The sequence below is a fragment of the Hyperolius riggenbachi genome, chromosome 10 (genome assembly GCF_040937935.1).
Source record: "Hyperolius riggenbachi isolate aHypRig1 chromosome 10, aHypRig1.pri, whole genome shotgun sequence".
Lineage (NCBI taxonomy): Eukaryota > Metazoa > Chordata > Amphibia > Anura > Hyperoliidae > Hyperolius > Hyperolius riggenbachi.
The window spans coordinates 217,059,800-217,078,636 of NC_090655.1; the positions used below are offsets into that span (position 1 = coordinate 217,059,800).

The 18,837-nt window shown below is 46.2% G+C and overlaps 1 protein-coding gene across 1 annotated transcript in view; it reads left to right on the forward strand.

The window, feature by feature from the left end:
• The window catches only part of LOC137536809 (uncharacterized), a 245,257-nt gene that overhangs the window by 63,182 nt on the left and 163,238 nt on the right, over positions 1-18,837 (forward strand). Inside the window, 7 exon segments of the mRNA XM_068259008.1 lie at positions 8,534-8,653; positions 8,788-8,922; positions 9,781-9,859; positions 10,420-10,511; positions 10,624-10,912; positions 15,188-15,884; positions 17,706-17,865. Of these exon segments, the coding sequence (XP_068115109.1) occupies positions 8,534-8,653; positions 8,788-8,922; positions 9,781-9,859; positions 10,420-10,511; positions 10,624-10,912; positions 15,188-15,884; positions 17,706-17,865 (1,572 nt within the window).

Below are 18,837 nucleotides of genomic sequence, written 5' to 3' on the forward strand. Positions count from 1 at the left end.
AAGCGTGGAACTCCCTCCTTAATTTATCCGCATGCATGCGACACTCAGGTACCCATGTTCTCTCCTCAATACCATACCCTTTCCAGTGAACTAGATACTGCACTGAGTTCTGTACAACACGTGAGTCTAAAATCTTTTCTACTTCGTACTCAGGTTGGTCATCTACCATCACAGGAGGAGGAGGAGTGGAACCTACATGAACTGCTGGCTTAAGCAGGGACACATGAAAGGATCTTACACCACGCATGGTGGCAGGGAGATCAAAAGCATAAGTAACATTGTTAATCTTCCTGGTCACTGGAAAAGGGCCCACAAATCTAGGTCCTAACTTGGGCGAGGGCTGTTTCAGGGTCAAATGACGCGTGGACACCCAGTACAAGTCTCCTGGCTGGAACTTCCACTCTAAGGAGCGTTTGTCAGCTTGACCTTTCTGACTTTGAAAAGCCTTCTCCAAATTATTTTTCACGATCCCCCAAATGTTCTTAAATGACTTTTGCCAAGCCTCCAAAGCTGGAAACGGAGTGGAAGCTACTGGCAGTGGAGAGAACTTAGGCAACTTTCCAGTTACCACCTGAAACGGAGAAAATCCAGAGGAAGAGCCTTTCAAATTATTGTGCGCAAATTCTGCAAACGGCAAGAATTTGACCCAATCATTTTGCGCATCCGCAACAACAACTTAGAAACTGCTCCAATGACTGATTAACTCTCTGTCTGACCATTGGTCTGTGGGTGGTAGCCCGCCGAAAATGACAGTTCCATGCCCATTTGATGACAAAATGCCCTCCAAAATTTAGAAACAAAATGGACTCCCCGATCTGACACAATGTTTTCCGGAATGCCATGTAGCCGGAAAATGTGGATGATGAAAAGATCGGCCAACTCCTGGGCCGAGGGGAGTCCTTTCAGGGGCACAAAATGGGCCATTTTACTGAAACGGTCGACTACCACCCAAATGACCGACATGCCCTCAGACCTCGGAAGCTCACCCACAAAATCCATGGGTCCATGGTCCAAATGGGTCCATGGTTCACTCGGGGTGGGCAAAGGCTGCAACGTTCCCACAGGTGCCAGACGGGAGGGTTTGCTTTTTGCACATACTGCACACTCTCTAACATACTCCTTGCAGTCAGTTGCCAACGAAGGCCACCAAGCACACCTAGCAACAAGGTCCTGTGTTCTGGTGGCCCTAGGATGTCCAGCATTTTTGTGGGAGTGGAACATCTGCAATATCTGGAGACGAAATGGCAGTGGTACAAACATCACCCCTTCAGGCTTTCCTTCAGGGACATCCTGCTGGAAGGGACTTAAAGTCTCCATCCAGTCTTTCCAGGTCTATGTGGCTGCCAACACTACTCTCTGTGGGATAATAGTCTCTGGGTCTGAGGGCTGTGCTGTCTCTGGCTCAAAGCATCTGGACAAAGCGTCTGCTTTAACGTTTTTACTACCCGGAGTGTACGTAATTACAAATCTGAATTTCGAGAAAAACAGTGACTACCGAGCCTGACGGGGACTCAATCTCTTAGCCCCCTCAATGTATTCCAAATTTTTGTGATCAGTGTAAACGGTAATCGTATGTTCTGCTCCTTCTAGCCAATGACGCCATTCTTCGAAGGCCAATTTAATGGCTAGGAGCTCCCTGTTGCCTATATCATAGTTTTTCTCTGCTGGTGAAAACCTATGAGAGAAATAGGCACACGGGTGTAATCTTCCCTGCAACCCAGAACGCTGAGACAGCACAGCCCCTACCCCGACCTCCGAGGCGTCCACCTCCACAATAAAGGGATAGGAGGTGTCGACGTGTCTCAAAATGGGTGCAGAGCAAAACAATTCTTTCAAAGTGGAGAAAGCAGCTAGAGCTTTGGGGGACCAGTGGTTGGTATCTACCCCTTTCTTTGTGAGACTGGTGAGGGGTGCTATGACTGTGAAGTACCCCTTTATGAACCTTCTATAGTAATTAGCGAATCCTAAAAATCTCTGGAGAGATTTTAGTCCCACTGGCTGAGGCCATTCCAGGACAGCAGAGACTTTGGCAGGATCCATAGAAAGGCCCGAGGTGGAAATTATGTACTACAGAAAAGTGACAGATGTTACCTCAAAAATGCATTTCTCCAATTTAGCATAAAGCATGTTCTGTCTTAACTTGTGCAGCACAAATTTGATATGAGCCCTGTGCTCAGAGAGGTTATCTGAGAAGATTAGTATATCATCCAGATATACCAGGACAAATTTACCCAACACCTCCCTGAATACTTCGTTAATTAGTTCCTGAAAGATGGCCGGGGCGTTACACAACCCGAAGGGCATCACCAGGTACTCGTAATGCCCATCGGGTGTGTTAAAGGCCGTCTTCCACTCATCGCCCTCTCTGATCCGCACCAGGTTGTATGCACCCCTCAAATCCAATTTCGAGAAAATCTTAGCATTGGTGACCTGAGTGAATAAATCGTCTATCAAAGGCAATGGATAGCGATTTTTTACTGTAATTTTATTCAGGCCCTGGTAATCAATGCATGGCCGAAGGCCTCCGTCTTTTTTCTTTACAAAAAAGAAACCTGCTCTGGCAGGCGACCGGGAAGGGCGAATGAAACCCTTAGCTAAGTTTTCACGGATGTACTCTCGCATGGCCACTTTTTCCGGCCTAGACAAATTGTAGAGATGACCTCTAGGGGGCATACAACCAGATCGGAGATCGATGGGGCAATCAAAGGGACGATGTGGAGGTAGTTTATCTGCAGCTTTGGGACAAAACACATCTGAAAATTCAGAATATTGTTCCGGTACTCCCTCCACATGAATCCTGGTCTGACCCAAGGTCACCCTCACTAAACAATGATGAAAGCAATGGGCTGACCATCTTGTTAGCTGACCAGTGGCCCAATTAATCTGAGGGGAGTGAAGGTGTAACCAAGGCATGCCAAGGATGATAGTGGAGGTTGTCATGTGTAACACAAAAAAATGCAACTTCTCCCTATGCAGCACCCCTATAGTGACTCCCACCTCTGGTGTCTGAGACAGAGGACGGCTACGTTGCAGGGGGGAGTCATCCACTGCCGTAACCTGGATAGGTGGTGTTACCGGGGTGAGCGGAATACCCAATTTTTTAGCAAATTCGTAATCCATAAAATTAGCCGCTGAGCCCGAATCAACGAAGGCCTCAGTGACTTCAGATTTATCTTCCCATGCAATTGAACAAGGAAGAAGCATCCTTTTATCATCTAGGGGTAAAAGTTGTATGCCTAGGGTATTACCCCCAACTACTCCTAGGCAGTAGCGTTTCCCGATTTCTTAGGGCAATTCTGTACTCTATGACCCCCCTCTGCACAATAAAGACACAACTGCTCTGAAATCCTGCGTCTCCGCTCCACCTGAGACAACTTCGACCGGCCAATCTGCATCGGCTCGGGTGGAGGCTAAACGGGAGGAGGTGAAGTCACAGGAGGCGCAGCGTAGGACACCATCTCTACATGATTTCCACCCCGGGTCTGTCTCTGATAGCGTAGCCTATGGTCGATCCTGATGGCCGATGAAATGGCCTCATCAATGGTCTTAGGTTCAGGCTGACTTAACATAAGATCAGAGACCTCATCTGACAATCCTGATAAGAAACAATCTAACAGAGCAAAGGTGTCCCACCTGGCTAATACTGACCACCTTCTGAATTCAGCAGCATACACCTCGACTGCACTCTTGCCTTGACGTAATAACTTGAGCTTCCGCTCAGAAGTCGAGGCAATGTTTGCATCGTCGTAAATTATTGCCATAGCTTTAAAAAATTCATCAGAGGTTAGGGCTAAGTCTCCAGCGGGTAGACTGTATGCCCAGTTCTTAGAATCGCCTGATAACAAAGTCTTAATAAATGTGACCATTTGGGCCATAGTTCCTGAAGATCTAGGTCTCCACTCAAAGTATGATAACACTCTACTCCTAAAATTTCAGAAGTCAGATCTGTGACCAGAAAATTTTTTAGGTACAGGCATACATACTGTATGTCTGTGCTAGGAGGAGATCACACTTCGTCCACAGCCGTCTGGAGGGTTTGTAAAGACCCGGACAAAGCGTCAATTCACGCCCGGTGATTACCCAGCACTTGGTTAATGGTATCCACCGAAGTGGTAAGTGCGCCCAGACGGTCGGTGTGTGCGTCCATTTGCATTTTGGGTCTGGCGTTCTGTAACAATCGGTGTAACACAGAGAGGATCTGATCATCGGTGATCTGCAGTATTACCGAAAATACAGCTATATACCCGATTATTGATGATCTGCAGTATCACCGATAATCAGATATATTTCTAACCTCTGGACACCTGAGTAATATGAGTGTTTGGTGCAACAGTAATACTTTGAGGAGAGCACCTGTATAGAGGGTGCAAGGCAGTAAGAGATACTGCTCAGAGAACAGGTTCCTTCCAATGGTCTGATGCTCCCCAAGGGGCGGAGCCAGGCTGAGAGTGGGAAGGACCAGAGAGTGAGTGACACCAATGGTGAAGTGTCACTGACAGGTCTGTGAACTATCTCCAAACAGGGAAGATAGTTCTCGAGGTCGGACAGGCCAGGTCGGCAACAGACAGACAGATCAGATACAGAGACAGAGACAGGAGACAGATTCGGAATCTTAAGACAAGCAGGGTTCAGCAACAGAGTATCAGATAAAGCGAAGTACCAAATCAGAGATCAAGAGAGTGGTCAGGAAAGCAGAAAGTCATAACAGATAATAACAATGCCTAGTCTTAGGTGTGAGCTCCGTGATCATCAACACCCTGGAACTAGTCTGATATATAACTGAGTGATAATACAGTTCCCTAGTCTTGGGTGTGAGTTCCTTGATCATCAACACCCTGGAACTAGTCTGAAGTATAACAGAATGGTAATACAGTTCCCTAGTCTTGGGTGTGAGTTCCTTGATCATCAACACCCTGGAACTAGTCTGAAGTAATAACAGAATGGTAATACAGTTCCCTAGTCTTGGGTGTGAGTTCCTTGATCATCAACACCCTGGAACTAGCCTGAAGTAATAACACAGAAAATATCACAGATACTGACAAGGTTTGAGTGCTACCACGTAGTGATCGCAACGCCAGACACCAGAGAAATGACCAGCACCCAGTATATATACACAAGCGCTCTCCGGTGCCTCCCCTAAGTGCTGGACCAATGAAACCTGAGAGAATTGTCAGCTGATCGGCTAGATCAGCTGACACCCTTCTGACTGTCATAAAGGCTCTGCCTCTCAGCGCGCGCGCGCGTCCTTCTGAACCTGTGTGGACCATCAGTCCCAGCCACACCAGACATGTGTTGTAATGTATCTGCTGGTTTGAACGCGGGGCCAGCCGCACCGCTGTCAGAGCATGCGGCGGTCTCCCCGCGTTCAGCCATACTGCCAGTGGCAGGCCCATGCGTGCAAACCGCCGCGTCGGACGCGGAATCCGCTGCCTTGTTCACTGGGCATGCGGCGGCCTCTCCGCTCTCCGTCAGGCCAGTGGATGCAGGCCCATGCGCGCAAGCTGCCACGTTGGACGCGGAACCAGCCGCCTTACTCTGAGTACTCGCGGCGGCTTTTCCACGTTTTCTTACAATCAGGTTCTGTTGGGGAACCCGGTTCCCAGTGTTTCTCAGGCCCGAAAGTCGGGATTTGCGCCGAAAATCCCAAATTACTGCGTAAAGGAGACGGGATTTCCCTGGACTCCCTGGGTTTACCCCGAGCTCGTCTCTGAAATCGAACTCGATGGTTAATTTTAATCGCTAATGCTATAGCTTCATTGAGGGACCTAGGTTCGGGATGGCCTAACATCAAATCAGCCACAGTATCAGATAAACCTGATAAAAAACAATCAAGTAACTCATGCTGCCCCCATCTGGTCGTCACTGCCCACCTTCTAAACTCTGCTGCATATACCTCTACAGTGTTATGGTTTTGTCGAAGGGTCTTAAGCTTCCGCTCAGACGTTAAAGCTAAATCGGGATCACCATATATAACTGCCATGGCTTTGAAAAAATCTTGCACAGATGCCAAAGCTTCATGATTATTGGGGAGACTATAAGCCCACGACTGGGAATCCCCTAATAAAAACGTCTTAAGTAAAATGACTCTCTGTTGCTCTGACCCTGAAGCTATAGGACATAATTCAAAGTGCGAAAGACACCGATTTTTGAAATTCAAAAAAATCGTTTTTTTGCCCAGAAAATCTCTTGGGGAGAGGGAGTCTGGGTTCCAGACTTAAAGGGGATGACAATGGTACCGTCTGTACTGGAATGACCTCAGACAGCTGGGAAATCTGCGTTTGTTGAGTGCTGACCTTGAGAGACAGTCTGTTGACAGCAGTCAATAAATCGTCCACACGACTGACCAGTGCATCCATTGTATGTATGGTCTGCTGTTCTGGAACGGTTGGGTGTTATAACTCAGACCTCTGACTATATGGTGATCTGCAAAATCACCAATAATACAGACACTATACCAGATTTTTAGGTGATCTGCAGAATCACCAATAATGCCAGTATAGCTAACACAGACGGTGTGAGTAGTGACCCGTGATTGGTGCAATCATAACTTTAATAGTTTTACGCGACCTTACCAGGGGAGCTGGTAAGGAACTATCGGTACGCTGCCTGTAAGATTTGATTTAAACCTTCCCAGAGGAGCTGGAGAAGGTCCCAACAGAGAGAGTACAGAAAATAGTAATGCTGGACTAATAGGTGACTTAATAGATTTGGCTGAACCTTCCCAGAGGAGCTGGGAAGGTACTATCGGTCACTAGGCAACACCCGACCAATGGAGCTGGCGGGTATAGAGCACCTCACCAGTGGCTAGGGCCCACTGGTGAGTAGAATGGTCAGACAGGCAAGGTTCGGCAACAGAGAGGTAAGTATCAGTACAGAATCGTAAGGCAGAAGAATAATCGGTAATCAGGCAGAGGTTCAGCAACTATAGGCAGATAGGCAGAAGTACAGAATCAGTGAGCGAATGCAAAGTCAGAGTTTTAGCCAGAGTCATACACAGGTAAAGCATATAGTAAACAATCTCCTAGCCTTGGTGTGAAGTCCTTGGTTTCAACACCGGGCACTAGTCTAAGGTCTGAGCGCTAACACAAGAGTATTCACGACAGCAGACAGAGAAGGATTGACTCCTCCGGGCTTAAGAGCCCGAGGAGATCCTGAGGCACGCCCCCCTGCTGCCAGCCAATCAACAACTGCGGGCGAACGGCGAGACGTCAGCCGACCCGCAGGTCAGCTGACACATCTCCTGGCCGCATAAAGGTCATGACGGTGTGCGCTTGCGCACGCGTCAATGCGGCCTTATGTGCGACCGAGAGTCCCGTCCTCGACGTGCTAGACGCCCAAGGCACGGAACCGCTGCAGGGCAGGAAGATGGAGACAGCTGCGGCGGCGGTGCTGTTCGCCGCAGCTGCCGCCACGATTGTTACATACAGCCAGCCTCTCCCCATTCCCCAGAATTGCCATTATCCTCCAGGATACATTTCCTGCCCACTCCAATAAGGCCATGTCTCTTCCGGTATAGCCATGTCCTTTTTTTGTACCCCAGCAATTACATTATCCTCCAGTATGCACTTCCTATCATCCCCCCCCTCCCCCCTCCGTAATCCGTTTTCTCTCCCAGTACAGCTATGTCCACACTCCTTTATTGCTCCCTCCTCCCACCTCTAAGCAGAGTAGTAAATGGAAGGATTTACATTGGTTTATAGCTACCTGTCACAGTCTGTACTAGTCCTTTGCTCCCATTAGCCTCAGTCTCTGCCTCTCCTCATACTCATCTACAGTCGCTTGCAAAAGTATTCGGCCCCCTTGAAGCCAGGGCAACAATGGAATGGTTAAAACAAAACATATCCATGTGTTAGAATGGCCCAGTCAAAGTCCAGATCTAAATCCAATCTGTGGCAAGATCTAAAAACTGCTGTTCACAAACGCTGTCCATCTAATCTGACTGAGCTGGAGTGGTTTTGCTAAGAAGAATCGGCAAGGATTTCAGTCTCTAGATGTGAAAAGCTGGTAGAGACACACCCTAAAAGACTGGCAGCTGTAACTGCAGCAAAAGGTGGTTCTACAAAGTATTGACTCAGGAGGCCGAATAATTACGCACACCTCACTTTGCAGTTATTTATTTGTAAAAAATGTTTGGAATTATGTATGATTTTCGTTCCACTTCTCACATGTACACCACTTTGTATTGGTCTTTCACGTGGAATTCCAATAAAATTGGTTCATGTTTGTGGCAGTAATGTGACAAAATGTGGAAAACTTCAAGGGGGCCGAATACGTTAGCAAGCCACTGTATCTGCCACCACCAGCACTGCTGTAACATCACAGGAATGCTAACAGGGGGAGGTGGATGTGAGGAGAGGAGGCCAGCTGGAGAGGAAGGAGACTGGAGTATAGGACTGCACCATGCTGTGAGTATAGTGCACATAGTATAGTGCACAGGTAGCTATAAAAAAAAACTACCGCCCACAAGTGACAGCAATGAGTGGTAGTACAACTGTACAACTTATATTATCCTCCCCATATTATCTATCAAAAGACAGGAGCATACAGTAAGGATCTCATGACTACATCACTGAGGATGGATAAGGACGAGAGTCACATGCTGGAGAGGATATTCAACTTCACCCTTGAGATCATCTGTCTGCTGACTGGAGAGGTGAGGAGAACTCTGGGAGGTCACATAATGCGATATGGCATCACTCATCTCTATTAATAGAACACACCTGACCAGAGAAATGAGTAGCATAATGGGATGCACTGTGACATTTCTGTTTTCTTCTTTAAATACAGAGTTTTCCTCCAGTGAAGTCTGGTGATCATGTGACCATCACGTTGTCCCCACCTCACTCCCTGATGTCTGAGAGACACAACAAGGAGAAGATTCTGGAAATCACCAGGAAGATGCTGGTGCTGCTGACAGGAGAGGTGAGCAGTTCTGGGAATTATGGAACATGGGTTTTGATTTACTAATACTTTACAGGACCACCTGCATTTAAAGTTACGCACGTTGCTATGTAAGCAATGTACGTAACTGAGTAAGGCATGCTCCTTACATAACAATGCACAGTGCTATGTAAGCCATGCATAGCGGACGCTCCTTCTTTTTTAACAAGCACTCCCTCACATTAAAGGACTTCCGAGGCCAAAATGAAGAAAATTACACTTTACCTTTTTCTTAGCAGAATCCACGGAGGACGCCCTGTGCGTCCTCCGCTCCGCTGTCAATGTAGGCCTTTCCGTTCCCCCAGGGCTTGCCCCGACCTCACCGAACGGGTCGCATCGATGCCACTCCTAAGATGGCTGCCGCCTTGATCCGCGGCTGCGCAGTACGCTTTGCCGCGATTGCGACTGCGCAGCCTTTAGCCCGCCTCCCGCCGCGCCCGACGTATGCTTCAGGAGGATGCCAGGACCCACTACGCGGCGGGAGGCGGGCTAAAGGCTGCGCAGTCGCAACCGCGGGAAAGGGTACTGCGCAGCCGCAGATCAAGGCGGCTGCCATCTTAGGGGTGGCATCGATGCGACCCATTCGGAGGGGTCGGGGCAAGCCCTGGGGGAACGGAAAGGCCTACATTGACGGCGGACCGGAGCGGAGGACGCGCAGGGCGTCCTCCGTGGATTCTGCTAAGAAAAAGGTAAAGTGTAATTTTCTTCGTTTTGGCCTCGGAAGTCCTTTAAGCCCAATATCCAGTAGCAACAAAGGATGGGTCTGGGTGGTGACTGTATCATGGTTTGTGTCAGGTTCCTATAAGGTGTCAGGATGTCACCAACTATTTCTCCATGCAGGAGTTGCAGTCTTTAGAAGGACACAAGGACATCTGCAAGAACACCATGATGGAGAATCAGCCGCCCCTCACATCACCGAGTAAGAGGAGACTTTTTTTTTATTTCTTTGTAAAGGAGAGAGCAGTATGGAGGATCCCCCTACATACCCCCATCATCCGATAAACACATAGAAACAATGAGGTAGATTCATTATTGTTACTGCGCTGTAACAGTGCAAGTTAACTGCTGTTTCATGCGCTATTGAAGCAGCGTAACTTAGTTATCCCTCATGCATACTACGTGCACTAGTGGCAGTGAAGCGTGCGTACCTAAGCAATGGCAGATGCTTTCAATAGCTGCACAGTAGTGACACATCGCAACAGCAATGCTTCGCTAGCGCAGCCGCTACTACATAGTAGCCACCACGCTAGTGAAGTTTCCCGGTAGCGATACGCCACTACGGGGTGCTAATGAAAGCATCGGCCGTTGCTTAGGTACGCATGCTATGCTGCCACTGGTACATGTAGCATGCATGAGGTATAACTAAGTTACGCTGCTTCAATAGCACGCATGACAGCATTTAACCCGCATTGTTACAGTGCGGTAACAATAATGAATCTACCCCCGTGTATTTAGTCAGTTTGTGTGTGTTTCCTACAGATGTATACAGAAACCCACCAGACAGATGTGCAGGTCCTTTTTATTCCTGGGATTGTCCACAGGAAGGTCACACCATTCCCCATCATTATCAGGTAGGTGGGACTGAGGATCATCAGAGACCCCAAACTCTGTGACATTGTTTCCTTCTGTGTATGCTGTTATCTGTGTTCACAATTTAAATTATCTCTTATTTTGTGCACTTAGGGGGGAGAACTGATGCATGTAAATGCTGTGGCTAAAGTGGAAGAAGAAGAGACATATATGAGGAGTGATCAACAGTTTACAGAGGAGGGTGACATGATGAGGACAAGTAAAGAGGAAGAAAAAAAGAGGTATATGAGGAGTGATCAGCAATCTATGGAGGAGGATGACATGATAAGGACAATGAAAGAGGAAGAAGAAGTGACATATGTGAGGAGTGATCAGCAGTCTGCAGAGGAAGATGACCTGACGAGAGCACAGAAGAAGGAAGACATTACAGCAATGAGCACTGGTGAATGATAAATGATAGATATTCAAAAGACTTGAACTAACAAATATGTTCACATGCATCCAATAAGGGGGGTAATATGAGGTGTGGTGTGTAATATGACTGCACAGTCTGCCTGTAAGGATTTATCATAACATTATGTACGTGGTAAAACTTCAGTCATCCAAGTATTTTGATGTTATACAGTGCAGTCGCATGACACACAGTGTTACCAGCCTGTAATAAGCTGATAATGATCATTGTACATTGCCGTACACAGATTATTTATAGTAGGGTTGACTATAGGTGCGTACACATGAACTACAAAAAAGAAAGACGGGTCCGTCAGACCCTCCCGCTGAGCGGATCGTTCAGAAACAGCCTTATCAGTCTGCCTGACAGACTGTACACACGCACTACTGTCGCTGGAACGCCCGCCCAGCGGGAGGGTCTGACAAACCCGTCGTTCCCTAAGTAGAGCATGTGTACTAGCCTTAAAGAGAATCTGTATTGTTAAAATCGCTCAAAAGTAAACATACCAGTGCGTTAGGGGACATCTCCTATTACCCTCTGTCACAATTTCGCCGCTCCTCGCTGCATTAAAAGTGGTTAAAAACAGTTTTAAAAAGTTTGTTTGTAAACAAACAAAATGGCCACCAAAACAGGAAGTAGGTTGATGTACAGTATGTCCACACATAGAAAATACATCCATACATAAGCAGGCTGTATACAGCATTCCTTTTGAATCTCAAGAGATCATTTGTGTGTTTCTTTCCCCTATGCACTGAAATTTCAGGCTGCTCTTTTCTTCCTGCAAACAGCTTTGCCCTTGTTTGTAATTCCTCAGTATGTGAAAGCCCAGCCAGCTCAGAGGACGATTTATCCAGCTGATTAGAGCAGCTTCTCTCTTCTCTCTTATCTAAATAACACACAGGCAGTGTGCATAGAGGGGCCAGGAAGAGTGAGTTCATAGCAGAACCACAACACTGAAGAACTTGGCAGCCTTCCAGACACAGGCCGACAAGTCTGACAGGGGAAAGATACATTGATTTATTACAGAGACTGTCATAGTAGAAAGTGCTGCAGTTAGCCAGAACACATTAGAATAGCTTTTGGAACATGTAGGATGATAAAAAACAGGATGCAATTTTTGTTACGGAGTCTCTTTAAGTGTTACTGGCCTGTAACAAACTGATAATGGTTACTGTACATTACTGTACAAAGATTGGTCTAAGTAGGGGGTGACTTAAGGTATGTACACACGTCCAACTTTACGCCTGGTTGTCGTTTAAACTGGTCATTTTAATTACTTAAAGTGCAAACAACAAGTCATCTAGATGTCACGTATACACTGACCAACAAAGCGGCTGATATGTTAATTTACATGGCGTTTAACCAGCTTGATAATGGACAATGAACTGGATAGAACAATGAACTAGATTAAATGACTGGTCAAACGACTTGTTGTTTGAAAGTCTATTAGTTGGACAAACGGCTAAAAGTCGTTTGTACACATGTACGGACCTAACAGTCATTTGAACGACAGTTGGTCCAACAGATCGGCTGAGCGGATCAAGCAAAACAGTTGTTATCAGACGCTCAACAGTGCCAACATACGTCCAACTTGTCATTCAAACGAAAAGTCGGATGACAAGTTGTTTGAAAAAGTTGGACACGTGTATGTACCTTTAGTGTCTGTAGCCTGCAATAAGCTGATAATGGGGGTGATTTAGTTTTATCAACCTGTAATAAGTTGATAATGGTCACTATACATTACTGTACACAGATTGGTCACAGTAGGGATGACTTAGGGCTTGATTCAGTAAACGGTGCTAACCTACTTAGCACACCTAAAGACTTTAGGCGTGTTAACCAGGGTGCTATGTAGGTTAGCACTGTTTCTAAAATCAGATCGCGCGCAAAGACCCGTGCGCAAAACTTTGCGCGCGGACGGCGTGGTGCGCGTGGAACGTCGCATAGATGTGAATGGGCACTTTGCACGCACTGCTTTGTGCGCGCGCAAAACTTTGCGCACGGATCTTTGCGCGCGATCTGATTTTAACACGCCCAAACTGAGTTAAGGCGTGATAATGGCCTTTTCAGAAGCGTGCTAACAGTTAGCACTGCTTACTGAATCGAGCCCTTAGTGTCTGTAGCTTGTAATAAGCTGCTAATGGTCAGTATACATTACTGTAGACAGATTGGTCACAGTAGGGGATGTCATAGCTTTAGATAATGCCGGTGCTCATTGGCAAAGAGTCATATAGTATGTGTACAAAGCTGCAGTGGTAACAGTATATGATAAAGTGGCATCTGTCTGGGGTCTTCCCTCCCTGCAGAGTCACCATCATTAAGAGTTTTACAATTTGATTATTGAAAGCATCTAGTAGTATATACAGTGCATCCAGAAAGTATTCACAGCTTACTCCAAGATGGATTAACCACCTGAGCGGTATGGATGAGCTCAGCTCGTCCAATACTGCCGCAGTGGATTGCTCAGCCCCTGGAGGGTCTTTTTAGACCACATTTTCGTAGGGGGTGTAGCTAGCACTTGGCTAGCTACATCACCCCTCCGATTGCCGCCGGCCTGCTCTGATCCCCCTGACTGCGCTGTTTTATACATAGCCGGCGCCGGCGCAGCCTCTCCATAGCCTCCAGGGGTTGCAATGGTCGGCGATCGGAACTGCGCATGACGTCAGACGTCATGGTCGATCGTCGCCATAGCAACGCCTGAAGCTATGGTGGATGTTTCGGCCATTGCGGGATCGCGGCCAGGTGAATATCACCGGCGGTGAGCGGAGGGAGGGGGACAGTGCTGGGGGACTTGGGGGCAAAGTGTAGCTAGCAACCAACAAAGACACATTTAAAAAAAAAAAAAAAACGCCACCCGCGGCCGCATGGTTGCAATTAAACAAACGTCAGGGTGGTTAAAATAACTTCTGTCTGCAGAATTTTACACACAACAAGCCATAATGACAATGTAAAAAAAAGATTACTTGAGGTTTGGGATCCCAATGCGGCCAACACGTGAAGTGTTGGCCGTGTTCCATGACTTACTACAGCACTTCCTTCTTCCGGCCATAAAACAGGAAGTTCTGTAGTGAGTCATGGAATGCGGCCAACACTTTGCGTGTGTGGTGAATGAGACGTATTGAATCTTAGGGACGTATGGGTAAGTTAACTGCCCCCCCCCCCCCCCCCCCTCCCCGTCTCCTGCGGTCACAGCTGCTATAATTACCATTTCGATTCCCAGTAGCTACAAACTCATAGCTACTCGGAAGATCATCCCTGATAATGAGCACAACCTTCTGCAGTTCTCTTTCAGGCTGATAACTAGGGATGGTCAGTGATATGCTAATAACTCTGAGATGGTGCAAATTGTATTCTAATTACAGTCTAGGTTATCCGGCACTAAGGGGGATTGGCTGATGCTGGATAAGTGTTATTTTTGGTTGAATGAGACTCAATGAGCTTGATTCATAAAACAACGCTTAATTTGGCGCACACACACAGCACTGGTCCTATCAGCATAGCGTGCACTCTTAACTGCCACGTGATGCACTCGTAGCGTGACCGCGATACTCCACTAGCGCGGCCACTTCTACAGTAATTACCGTAGTAGCAGCCGTGCTAATGAAGCACTGCAGTTGCATTAGGAGCGCATCGCCCAGCAGTTAAAAGCGCACGCTATGCTAACAGGACCACTCGCTGTGTGTATATGGTATTATTAACCCGCGCTGTGTGTTCATGGTAGATTTAGCACAGTTTTGTGAATCAAACTCGATAGAAAATAGGCCTAGGCAGGGCTGTGAAGTCTACAAAAAATCATCCAAATCCAACTTCTCAGTTTTTATAAAACCATCGACTCCGACTCCAGGTACCCAGAAAATTCTCAGACTCCACAGCCCTGGGCCTAGCTAATACAGTACTATACCCTACTGTATATACATACCATGAACTCTGTATTAAATGTTAGAATACATTAATTGAAAGTATATTAGCCTTAAAAGAGCCAAGGCACCCAGTCTATAAGCACAGCAGAGTCCACAAACAGCCTAAGGGTTTGGCCTTCACCACTGTGAGTACTGCTGGTGATTTGTGCTGGTTAGTTGAGACTGCTGGTTAGTTGAGTTCCAAATAACCAGGACTCTATTGTATATGCAAAGTTATGCAGTCGCTGACTTTGGTCCATTTCCAGTATGTATAAACTGTGCATCAACATAGAATTATCAGCAGCTCGCTGAACATCTCTAATGATAATTGTTCCTCCTCTAAGTGATGATGTATCTCTATTTGCAGCGCAGAGTCCCGGCATCAGGAACCTCTCGAAGACTCGTCTCTCTGCAGTCACAGACTGTTCAACAGATGATGATGTCACTGGACAAGAGTCTCCTGCAGATATCCTGGTTACCACATATTTTCCCCAAGATTTCCCTCACCTGTCTAACCGTGAGGGGCATCATATTCAGCACAGCTCTCCCCTTGTTCAAGGATCTTTTTCCTGTTCCATGTGTGGGAAATGTTTTGTTTGGAAATCAAATCTTAACAGACATATGAGATCTCACACTGGTGAGAAGCCCCATTCATGTTCTGAGTGTGGGAAATGTTTTGTTTGGAAATCACAGCTTGCCGTACATCAGAGATCACACACTGGTGAGAAGCCCTTTCCATGTGCAGAGTGTGGGAAATGTTTTGGGCATAAATCGGTTCTTATCACGCATGAGAGATCCCACACTGGTGAGAAGCCTTTTTCATGTGCTGAGTGTGGAAAATGTTTTGTACAGAAATCAAACCTTATCATACATGAGAGATCTCACACTGGTGAGAAGCCCTATTCTTGTTCGATGTGTGGGGAACGTTTTGGGTATAAAGCAAGCCTGGTCATGCATGAGAGATCTCACACTGGTGAGAAGCCCCACTCATGTGTTGAATGTGGGAAATGTTTTGGGCATAAATCAAACCTTATCAAACATAGAAGATCTCATACTCGAGACAGGTAATTTGGGCACCACGCGGTGCCCTACACAATTTTCCCAAGTACTTTTTTTTCATTTATGTCTCATACTGTTGAGAAGCCTTATTCATGTGGTGAGTGTAGGAGATGTTTTGGGCATAAGTGTTCTTTTACAGTGTTTTTTTTTTTATTAATTGCCAAGTGCAAATGAAAGCAAAAGCATATTTACACAGGATTACACAATTAATCATTGCATTGGTTTGTGTAAACTTTGAAGGGAACCAAAACTGAGAAGGATATGGATTTTTCCTTTTAAAATAATACCAGTTGCCTGACTCTCCTGCTGCTCCTGTGTCTCTAATACTTTTGGCCACAGCCCATCAACAAGCATGCAGATCAGGTGCTCTGGCTGAAGTCAGACTGGATTAGCTGCATGCTTGTTTCAGGTGTGTGATTCAGCCACTACTGCAGTCAAAGAGATCAGCAGGACTGCCAGGCAACTGGAATTGTTTACAAGAAAACATCCATATCCCTCTCAGTTAAGGTTCCCTTTAAGACTGAAGTGACATGATGAGATAAACAAGGATACATATAGTACTAAGCCTAGTTAGAACTTTCCTGTGTTCACTTTTTATATTTTCCATTGCAAGGGTTTATAAACCAGGTGCTTTAGCTATGCAAATGAAGAGGGATATACTGTTGCATGCAGCTACAGTTCTCCTTTTGGTTAATTCTCTATCAGTAATATTACTGTGCTCACGTAGCACATGGCAATGTTACCCTAACTTCCGCTTGCAAGTACCATGAGTTACATGATTAGCGTGACCTGTAGTACTCAAGTAGTGTGACTGTTGCTCTGGTAATGTGTGTTACTAAGTGTAACACGTTTTACTAACAGTAAGGCTCCCTGCACACTGCAAATCCGTTTTGCGATTCCGTTTCCGATTTTCCCTGAATGCAATCAACAGAAAAACGGAGGAAAAAACGCAGCATGCAGTTATGTGTGTACGGTAATATTACTGTTGTCTAGAGAATTAACCCCATGAATAGTAAATAAAGACCAAACACTTCTATCTGCCTGAACAAACACTCCTGATAACAAGAGAATGCAGAAAAGAAAGTAATTTGTTTTAGTTGGAAACTAAATGTTATGTCACACTGATGTGGCTACTGTGCACAATTGAGTCAGAATTGAACCCCTTAAATAGAAAATAAGAATGTGGGATTCCAGGAAAGTTCTGTATAGCAAGGTGGGGCCCATTTAAATATATAACAGAAGGAAACATACCCAGCTATATATTACTCTTATTGTATCTGTATTCAGCACTTTCTTTGTCTTTCCATGAACTATAATAAACATGTCACTGTGTACACATCAGGTGGTGTTGAGTTATGGGATGTCTCTAAATGGCCCAATTCACTGGGCCATTCTAAACTCATTGTTTGTAGCTTAAGCACTCTGTAAGATTGCAAGTCTGTAGTCTGGTACTGATGATGGTCTATGGGATGCAAATAATTCTAAGTTTATGTAAAATACAGTAAATGTATGTAAATTTTTTGTGTTAATGTATGCAGCTTGCAATCGACCTAATAAAGTGAAGATGTGATATTATTGGTCCATGCTCACTGCATACATTTACATATTCCTACAGCAACTTGGACAGATACGGGCTTGTTCCCCATCCACTCCACAAGATTCTGCCACAAAATACCAAATGCTATTGCTGACCTTTACACTGCCCAGACTGCAAAGCTGAATCACAGAAACCGGAAGCAGCAGGGGTCACACTGTGAGATATGACCGCGCAGGGGGATAGGATGCTGCCCTTGTGTTGGTAAAGCACAACATACACGTCTAAAAAGAACCAATGTCACACTGCAAACTGGTGTCAGCGATGCGGTGCGTCACTCCCACCACCAGAAACAGGGCTTCAGGGAACACCGCGTTAAATACGCGGTTTTCGCTGTCTGGCCACAAGCCAAGCAGGAAGTGACATTCGTTTGCGTTCACTTCCTTCTTCAGGTATGTGGAAGTGCATGGAAGTGTATTATTAAAATATCGCAATGGCAACATTTTTAAAATCCCAGTGTCGCCATGGAATAACAGGATTTCTGGTCCGACGCAGAGCGATGCAAGTATGCGCTTTTAATGTAGTTTTGACCTAGCGCCCGGGATACGGCCAAAACGTCACTTCCATTGCATTGCGTCATACCATGGCAGTATGAAAGTCTCCATAGACTTTCACTGCCTGGCGGTGGGGTGCGGTAAAAATACCGCATTGCACTGGCCCGGTGTGAAAAGGCCCTCAGCATGATCTGATATGACTCAGACTGCCTTTCGGCTGTAGATGCTGCAGTCACACAGCCACTAATTCATACATGTCAGCAGCCTTCCCCATCATCTAATTGTTCCCTGGCTGCCCTCAGACTAAAGATGCTGCAACTGTAATCATCGAATCACTAACTCGCATCCATCAGTAACCCCTGACCGAGGCTTTCCTCTAGACCAGGGCTGTCAAACTCAAATACAGTGTGGACCAAAATTGTACACTGGGACCTAGTCGCGGGCCAACCTCAATGTCTACTGGCCACCTTCCTTCCTTATAAAGTTCCCAGGTGTCTAATGCCCCCCTCCAAACCTTATACAGTTCCCTGGTGTCTAGTGGTCCTCCCTCCCCTATACTGTTCCCTAGTGTTTAGTGCTTTCCCCCTACCCCCCCCCCCCCCATATGGATTCCCTAGTGTTCTAGGGCTTCACCTATAATACATCTTACCTGGTGGTCTAGAGTGGGCCAAACATAATGCAAGGTGGGTAAACCACTTGAGGGACAAATTGAATGGCTCTGAGGGCCAGTTTTGGCCCGCGGGCTGGAGTTTGACATGTACAGTATGCTCTTCTAGACTGTCCTCTAGGAAATGGACACGTTATACAATATATCACCCCACAAGTGTAACATGTAATAATGGAATTTATTTTGCTGGTATGGTTATTAGC